This window comes from Heterodontus francisci, chromosome 4 (assembly GCF_036365525.1).
Source record: "Heterodontus francisci isolate sHetFra1 chromosome 4, sHetFra1.hap1, whole genome shotgun sequence".
NCBI classification, from domain to species: Eukaryota; Metazoa; Chordata; class Chondrichthyes; order Heterodontiformes; family Heterodontidae; genus Heterodontus; species Heterodontus francisci.
This window is the reverse complement of record NC_090374.1, coordinates 203,028,895-203,038,325: the sequence shown is the minus strand read 5'-3', so window position 1 is coordinate 203,038,325 and position 9,431 is coordinate 203,028,895. Positions and strand designations below refer to the sequence as shown.

Genomic DNA, 9,431 nt, shown 5'->3' with positions numbered 1-9,431 from the left:
GGACTAACTGGATCACTCCTAAAGAGCAGTGTGGTTGGACGAACTGGATCACTCCTAAAGAGCAGTGCGGTGGGACTAACTGGATCACTCCTAAAGAGCAGTGTGGTTGGACGAACTGGATCACTCCTACAGAGCAGTGGGGTGGGACGATCTGGATCACTCGTAAAGAAACGGGCGGTGGTAGTAACTGGATGACACCAAAAGAGCAGGGCAGGGGGACTAACTGGATTACTCCGAAAGAGCAGGGCAGGGGGACGAACTGGATCACTCCGAAAGAGCAGGGCAGGGGGACTAATCGGATCACTCCGAAAGAGCAGGGTGGTGGGACTAACTGGATCACGCCGAAAGAGCAGGGCAGGGGGACTAAGTGGATCACTCCGAAAGAGCAGGTTGGTGGAGCTAAATGGATCACGCAAAAAGAGCAGGGCAGGGGGACTAACATGATCACTCCTAAAGAGCAGGGCGGTGGGACTAAATGGATCACTCCTTAAGAGCATTGCGGTGGGAATAACATGATCACTCCTAAAGAGCAGGGCAGGGGGACTAACTGGATCACTCCGAAAGAGCAGGGCAGGGGGACTAACTGGATCACTCCTAAAGAGCAGGACAGGGGAACTAACTGGATCACTCCTAAAGAGCAGGGTGGTGGGACTAACTGGATCACTCTGAAAGAGCAGGGCAGGGGGACTAAATGGATCACTCCTTAAGAGCATTGCGGTGGGATTAACAGGATCACTCCAAAGAGCAGGGCGGTGGGACTAACTGGATCACTGCAAAGAGCAGGGCGGTGGGTCTAGCTGGATCACTCCTAAAGAGCAGGGCGGTGGGACTAGCTGGATCACTCCTAAAGAGCAGGGCGGTGGGATTAACTGGATCACTCCGAAAGAGCAGGGCCAGGGTCAAACTGGATCACTCCTAAAGAGCAGGGCGGTGGGACTAACTGGATCGCTCCTAAAGAGCAGTGCGGTGGGACTAACATTATCACTCCTAAAGAGCAGGGCGGTGGGACTAACTGGATCACTCCTAAAGAGCAGTGCGGTGGGAAGAACTGGATCACTCGTAAAGAAACGGGCGGTGGTACTAACTGGATCACTCCAAAAGAGCAGGGCAGGGGAACTAACTGGATCACTCCTAAAGAGCAGGGCAGTGGGACTAACTGGATCACACCGAAACAACAGGGCAGGGGGACTAAATGGATCACTCCTTAAGAGCATTGTGGTGGGATTAACTGGATCACTCCAAAGAGCAGGGCGGTGGGACTAGCTGGATCACTCCTAAAGAGCAGGGCCGTGGGACTAACTGGATCACACCGAAAGAGCAGGGCAGGGGGACTAAATGGATCACTCCTTAAGAGCATTGCGGTGGGACTAACATGATCACTCCTAAAGAGCAGGGCGGTGGGACTCACTGGATCACTCCTAATGAGCAGGGAAGGGGAACTAACTGGATCACTCCTAATGAGCAGGGCAGGGGAACTAAATGGATCACTCCTAAAGAGCAGGGCGGTGGGACGAATTGGATCACTCCTTAAGAGCAGTGCGGTGGGACTAACTGGATCAATCCTAAAGAGCAGGGCAGAGGGACGAATTGGATCACTCCTTAAGAGCAGGGCGGTGGGACGAACTGGATCACTCCTTAAGAGAAGGGCGGTGGGACGAACTGGATCACTCCTAAAGAGCAGGGCGGTGGGACTAATTTGATCACTCCAAAAGAGCAGGGCGGTGGGACTAACTGGATCACTCCGAAAGAGCAGGGCGGTGGGACGAACTGGATCACTCGTAAGGAAACGGGCGGTGGTACTAACGGGATCACTCCTAAAGAGCAGGGCGGTGGGACTAACATGATCACTCCTAAAGAGCAGGGCGGTGGGACTAACTGCATCACTCCTATAGAGCAGTGCGGTGGGACTAACGTTATCACTCCTAAAGAGCAGTGCGGTGGGACTAACTGGATCACTCCTAAAGAAACGGGCAGTGGTACTAAGTGGATCACTCCTAAAGAGCCGGGCAGGGGGAATAAATGGATCACTCCTGAAGCGCAGGGCAGGGGGACGAACTGGATCACTCCGAAAGAGCAGGGCAGGGGGACTACCTGGATCACTCCTAAAGAGCAGGGCAGGGGACGAACTGGATTACTCCGAAAGAGCAGGGCAGGGGGACAAACTGGATCACTCCGAAAGAGCAGTGTTTTGGTACTAACTGGATCACGCCGAAAGAGCAGGGCAGGGGGACTAAGTGGATCACTCCGAAAGAGCAGGTTGTTGGGGCTAAATGGATCACGCAAAAAGAGCAGGGCAGGGGGACTAACATGATCACTCCGAAAGAGCAGGGCGGGGGGACTAACTTGATCACTCCAAAAAAGCAGGGCGGTGGGACTAACTGGATCACTCCGAAAGAGCAGGGCGGTGGGACGAACTGGATCACTCGTAAAGAAACGGGCGGTGGTACTAACGGGATCACTCCTAAAGAGCAGGGCGGTGGGACTAACATGATCACTCCTAAATAGCAGGGCGGTGGGACGAATTGGATCACTCCTTAAGAGCAGTGCGGTGGGACTAACTGGATCAATCCTAAAGAGCAGGGCAGTGGGACGAATTGGATCACTCCTTAAGAGCAGGGCGGTGGGACGAACTGGATCACTCCTTAAGAGAAGGGCGGTGGGACGAACTGGATCACTCCTAAAGAGCAGGGCGGTGGGACTAATTTGATCACTCCAAAAGAGCAGGGCGGTGGGACTAACTGGATCACTCCGAAAGAGCAGGGCGGTGGGACGAACTGGATCACTCGTAAGGAAACGGGCGGTGGTACTAACGGGATCACTCCTAAAGAGCAGGGCGGTGGGACTAACATGATCACTCCTAAAGAGCAGGGCGGTGGGACTAACTGCATCACTCCTATAGAGCAGTGCGGTGGGACTAACGTTATCACTCCTAAAGAGCAGTGCGGTGGGACTAACTGGATCACTCCTAAAGAAACGGGCAGTGGTACTAAGTGGATCACTCCTAAAGAGCCGGGCAGGGGGAATAAATGGATCACTCCTGAAGCGCAGGGCAGGGGGACGAACTGGATCACTCCGAAAGAGCAGGGCAGGGGGACTACCTGGATCACTCCTAAAGAGCAGGGCAGGGGACGAACTGGATTACTCCGAAAGAGCAGGGCAGGGGGACAAACTGGATCACTCCGAAAGAGCAGTGTTTTGGTACTAACTGGATCACGCCGAAAGAGCAGGGCAGGGGGACTAAGTGGATCACTCCGAAAGAGCAGGTTGGTGGGGCTAAATGGATCACGCAAAAAGAGCAGGGCAGGGGGACTAACATGATCACTCCGAAAGAGCAGGGCGGGGGGACTAACTTGATCACTCCAAAAAAGCAGGGCGGTGGGACTAACTGGATCACTCCGAAAGAGCAGGGCGGTGGGACGAACTGGATCACTCGTAAAGAAACGGGCGGTGGTACTAACGGGATCACTCCTAAAGAGCAGGGCGGTGGGACTAACATGATCACTCCTAAATAGCAGGGCGCTGGGACGAACTGGATCACTCCTAAAGAGCAGTGCGGTGGGACGAACTGGATCACTCCTAAAGAGCAGTGGGGTGGGACGAACTGGATCACTCGTAAAGAAACGGGCGGTGGTAGTAACTGGATGACACCAAAAGAGCAGGGCAGGGGGAATAAATGGATCACTCCTAAATAGCAGGGCAGGGGGACTAACTGGATCTCTCCGAAAGAGCAGGGCAGGGGGTCTAACTGGATCACTCCTAAAGAGCAGGACAGGGGAACTAACTGGATCACTCCTAAAGAGCAGGGTGGTGGGACTAACTGGATCACTCCGAAAGAGCAGGGCAGGGGGACTAAATGGATCACTCCTAAAGAGCATTGTGGTGGGATTAACTGGATCACTCCAAAGAGCAGGGCGGTGGGAATAGCTGGATCACTCCTAAAGAGCAGGGCCGTGGGTCTAACTGGATCACTCCTAAAGAGCAGGGCAGGGAGGCGAAATTGATCACTCCTGAAGAGCAGGGCGGTGGGATTAACTGGATCACTCCGAAAGAGCAGGGCAGTGGGACCAACTGGATCACTCCTAAAGAGCAGGGCCGGGGTCTAACTGGATCACTCCTAAAGAGCAGTGCATGGGGGCTAACTGGATCATTCCTAAAGAGCAGGGCAAGGGGGCTAACTGGATCACTCCTAAAGAGCAGGGCAAGGGGGCTAACTGGATCACTCCTAAAGAGCAGGGCAAGGAGGCTAACTGGATCACTCCTAAAGAGCAGGGCAAGGGGGCTAACTGGATCACTCCTAAAGAGCAGGGCAAGGAGGCTAACTGGATCACTCCTAATGAGCAGGGCAAGGGGGCTAACTGGATCACTCCTAAAGAGCAGGGCCGGGGTCTAACTGGATCACTCCTAAAGAGCAGGGCGGTGGGGCTAACTGGATCACTCCGAAAGAGCAGGGCAGGGGGACTAAATGGATCACTCCTTAAGAGCATTGCGGTGGGATTAACTGGATCACTCCAAAGAGCAGGGCGGTGGGACTAGCTGGATCACTCCTAAAGAGCAGTGTGGTGGGATTAACTGGATCACTCCGAAAGAGCAGGTCAGTGGGACCAACTGGATCACTCCTAAAGAGCAGGGCCGGGTTCTAACTGGATCACTCCTAAAGAGCAGGGCATGGGGGCTACCTGGATCACTCCTAAAGAGCAGGGCCGTGGGATTAACTGGATCACTCCTAAAGAGCAGGGACGGGGTCTAACTGGATCACTCCTAAAGAGCAGGGCATGGGGGCTAACTGGATCACTCCTAAAGAGCAGGGCAGGGGGACTAAATGGATCACTCCTAAAGAGCAGGGTGGTGGGACTAACTGAATCACTCCTAAATAGCAGGGCAGGGGGGCTAACTGGATCAATCCTAAAGAGCATGGCGGTGTTAATAACTGGATCACTTCTAAAGATCTGGGCGGTGGGTCCAAGTGGATCACTTCTAAAGAGCAGGGCGGTGGTTCTAAATGGTTCAATCCTAAAGCGCAGGGTGGGGGGACTAACTGGATCAATCCTAAAGAGCAGAGCAGTGGGACTAAATGGATCACTCCTGAAGAGCAGGCTGGTGGGACTAAATGGATCACTCCTAAAGAGCAGGGCGGTGGGACTAACTGGTTCTCTCCTAAAGAGCTGGGTGGTGGGAGTAACTGAATCATTCCTAAATAGCAGGGCGGTGGGACTAACTGGATCACTCCTAAAGAGCCGTGCGGTGGGACTAACTGGATCACTCAGAAAGAGCAGGGCAGGGGGACTAACTGGATCACTCCTTCAGAGCAGGGCGGTGAGACTAAGTGGATCACTCCGAAAGAGCAGGACGGTGGTTCTAACTGGATCACTCTTAAAGAGCAGGGCTGTGGGACTAACTGGATCACTCCTTCAGAGCAGGGCGGTGAGACTAAGTGGATCACTCCGAAAGAGCGGGACGGTGGGACTAACTGGATCACTCCGAAAGAGCAGGGCGGTGGGACTAACTGGATCACTCCTAATGAGCAGTGCGGTGGGACTAACTGGATCACTCCTAAAGAGCAGTGCGGTGGGACTAACTGGATCAATCCTAAATAGCAGTGCGGTGGGTCTAACGTGACGACTCCTAAAGAGCAGTGTGGTGGGACTAAGTGGATCACTCCTAAAGAGCAGGGCGGTGGTTCTAACTTGTTCACTCCTAAAGAGCAGGGTGGGGGGACTAACTGGATCTCTCCTAAAGAGCAGTGCGGTGGGTCTAACTGGATTACTCCTAAAGAGCAGGGCAGGGGGACTAAAAGGATCACTCCTAAAGAGCAGTGCGGTGGGGCTAACTGGATCACTCCTAAAGAGCAGGGCAGGGGGACTAACTGGATCACTCCTAAAGAGCAGGGCAAGGGGACTAACTGGATCACACCACAGAGCAGTGCGGTGGGGCTAACTGGATCACTCCGAAAGAGCAGGGCAGGGGGACTAACTGGATCACTCCTAAAGAGCAGGGTGGTGGGTCTAACTGGATCACTCCTAAAGAGCAGGGCAGGGGGACTAACTGGATCACTCCTCAATAGCAGGGCGGTTGGACTAACTGGATCACTCCTAAAGAGCAGGGCTGTGGGACTAACTGGACCACTCCTAAAGATCAGGGCTGTGGGACTAACTGGACCACTCCTAAAGATCAGGGCTGTGGGACTAACTGGATCACTCCTAAAGAGCAGGGCAGGGGGGGCTAACTGGATCACTCCTTCAGAGCAGGGCGGTGGGACTTACTGGATCACTCCTAAAGAGCAGGGCAGGGGGATGAACTGGATCACTCCCAAAGAGCAGTGCGGAGGGACTAACTGGATCACTCCTAAAGAGCAGTGCTGTGGGACTAACTGGATCACTCCTTCAGAGCAGGGCGGTGAGACTAAGTGGATCACTCCGAAAGAGCGGGACGGTGGGACTAACTGGATCACTCCGAAAGAGCAGTGCGGTGGGACTAACTGGACCACTCCTAAAGAGCAGTGTGGTGGGGCTAACTGGATCACTCCTAAAGAGCAGGGCAGGGGGACTAACTGGATCACTCCTAAAGAGCAGGGCAGGGGTACTAACTGGATGACTCCTTAAGAGCAGGGCAGGGGGACTAACTGGATCACTCCTAAAGAGCAGGGCAGGGGGACTAACTGGATCACTCCTAAAGAGCAGGGCAGGGGTACTAACTGGATGACTCCTTAAGAGCAGGGCAGGGGGACTAACTGGGTCACTCCTGAAGAGCAGGGCAGGGGGACTAACTGGATTACTCCTAAAGAGCAGGGCAAGGGGACTAACTGGATGACTCCTTCAGAGCAGGGCAGGGGGACTAACATGATCACTCCTAAAGAGCAGGGCAGGTGGACTAACTGGATCACTCCTAAAGAGTAGTGCGGTGGGACTAACTGGATCGCTCTGAAAGAGCAGGGCAGGGGGACTAACTGGATCACTCCTACAGAGCAGTGCGGTGGGACTATCTGGATCACTCCTAAAGAGCAGTGCGGTGGGGCTCACTGGATCACTCCGAAAGAGCAGGGTGTTGGGACGAACTGGATCACTCATAAAGAGCAGGGCGGTGGTACTAACTGGATCACTCTTAAAGAGCAGAGCAGTGGGACTAAATGGATCACTCCTGAAGAGCAGGCTGGTGGGACTAAGTGGGTCACTCCTAAAGAGCGGGGCGGTGGGACTAACTGGTTCTCTCCTAAAGAGCTGGGTGGTGGGACTAACTGGATCACTCCTTCAGAGCAGGGCGGTGAGACTAACTGGATCACTCCTTCAGAGCAGGGCGGTGAGACTAAGTGGATCACTCCGAAAGAGCAGGACGGTGGTTCTAACTGGATCACTCTTAAAGAGCAGGGCTGTGGGACTAACTGGATCACTCCTTCAGAGCAGGGCGGTGAGACTAAGTGGATCACTCCTAAAGTGCAGGCCGTTGGGACTAACTGGTTCTCTCCTAAAGAACAGGGTGGTGGGACTAACTGGATCACTCCTAAAGTGCAGGCCGTTGGGACTAACTGGTTCTCTCCTAAAGAACAGGGTGGTGGGACTAACTGGATCACTCCTAAAGTGCAGTGCGGTTGGACGAACTGGATCACTCCGAAAGAGCAGGGCAGGGGGACTAACTGGATCACTCCTTCAGAGCAGGGCAGGGGTACTAACTGGATCACTCCTAAAGAGCAGGGCTGTGGGACTTACTGGATCACTCCTAAAGAGCAGGGCAGGGGGACTAACTGGATCACTCCTTCGGAACAGGGCGGTGGGACTAACTGGATCACTCCTAAAGAGCAGGGCAGGGGGACTAACTGGATCACTCCTTCGGAACAGGGCGGTGGGACTAACTGGATCACTCCTAAAGAGCAGGGCAGGGGGACTAACTGGATCACTCCTTCAGAGCAGGGCGGTGGGACTAACTGGATCACTCCTAAAGAGCAGGGCAGGGGGAACTAACTGGATCACTCCTTCAGAACAGGGCAGTGGGAGTAACTGGTTCTCTCCTAAAGAGCAGGGTGGTGGGACTAACTGGATCACTCCTAAAGAGCAGGGTGGTGGGACTAACTGGATCACTCCTAAAGAGCAGGGTGGTGGGACTAACTGGATCAATCCTAAAGAGCATGGCGGTGTTAATAACTGGATCACTTCTAAAGAGCAGGGCGGTGGTTCTAACTGGTTCAATCCTAAAGCGCAGGGTGGGGGGACTAACTGGATCAATCCTAAAGAGCAGAGCAGTGGGACTAAATGGATCACTCCTGAAGAGCAGGGCGGTGGTTCTAACTGGATCAATCCTAAAGAGCAGAGCAGTGGGACTAAATGGATCACTCCTGAAGAGCAGGCTGGTGGGACTAACTGGATCACTCAGAAAGAGCAGGGCGTTGGGACTAACTGGTTCTCTCCTAAAGAACAGGGTGGTGGGACTAACTGGATCACTCATAAAGAGCAGGGCGGTGGTACTAACTGGATCACTCCTAAAGAGCAGGGCAGGGGGACTAACTGGGTCACTCCTTCAGAGCAGGGCTGTGGGACTTACTGGATCACTCCGAAAGAGCAGGGCAGGGGGACTAACTGGATCACTCCTTCAGAGCAGGGCTGTGGGACTTACTGGATCACTCCTAAAGAGCAGGGCAGGGGGACTAACTGGGTCACTCCTTCAGAGCAGGGCTGTGGGACTTACTGGATCACTCCGAAAGAGCAGGGCAGGGGGACTAACTGGGTCACTCCTTCAGAGCAGGGCTGTGGGACTTACTGGATCATGCCTAAAGAGCAGGGCAGGGGGACTAACTGGATCACTCCTTCAGAGCAGGGCGGTGGGAGTAACTGGATCACTCCGAAAGAGCAGTGCGGTGGGACGAACTTCATCACTTCTAAAGAGCAGGCCGTTGGGACTAACTGGTTCTCTCCTAAAGAGCAGGGCGGTGGGACTAACTGGATCACTCCTAAAGTGCAGCCCGGTGGGACTAACTGGATCACTCCTTCAGAGCAGGGCGGTGGGACTTACTGGATCACTCCTAAAGAGCAGGGCACGGGGACTAACTGGATCACTCCAAACGAGCAGGGCACGGGGACTAACTGGATGACTCCTAAAGAGCAGGGCACGGGGACTAACTGGATGACTCCGAAAGAGCAGGGAGGGGGACTAACTGGATCACTCCGAAAGAGCAGGGCGGTGGTACTAACTGGATCACTCCGAAAGAGCAGGACGGTGGTTCTAACTGGATCAATCCTAAAGTGCAGGGTGGGGGGACTAACTGGATCAATCCTCAAGAGCAGAGCAGTGGGACTAAATGGATCACTCCGGAAGAGCAGGGCGGTGGGACTAAGTGGATCACTCCTAAAGAGCAGGGTGGGGGGACTGACTGGATCAATCCTAAAGAGCAGGGCGGGGGGACTAACTGGATCACTCCTGAAGAGCAGGGCGGTGGTACTAACTGG

At 54.1% G+C, this 9,431-nt stretch overlaps 1 protein-coding gene across 1 annotated transcript in view; it reads right to left on the bottom strand.

Annotated features, from left to right (window-relative positions):
- Positions 1-2,642: 2,642 nt before the first annotated feature.
- Positions 2,643-9,431, bottom strand: part of LOC137368860 (uncharacterized) — a 49,653-nt gene continuing 42,864 nt past the window's right edge. Inside the window, exons 31-34 of the mRNA XM_068029066.1 lie at positions 8,998-9,222; positions 8,026-8,215; positions 3,387-3,637; positions 2,643-3,273 (exon numbers count right to left, since the gene is read on the bottom strand). Of these exons, the coding sequence (XP_067885167.1) occupies positions 2,643-3,273; positions 3,387-3,637; positions 8,026-8,215; positions 8,998-9,222 (1,297 nt within the window). The remainder of the gene's footprint in view (positions 3,274-3,386; positions 3,638-8,025; positions 8,216-8,997; positions 9,223-9,431) is intronic.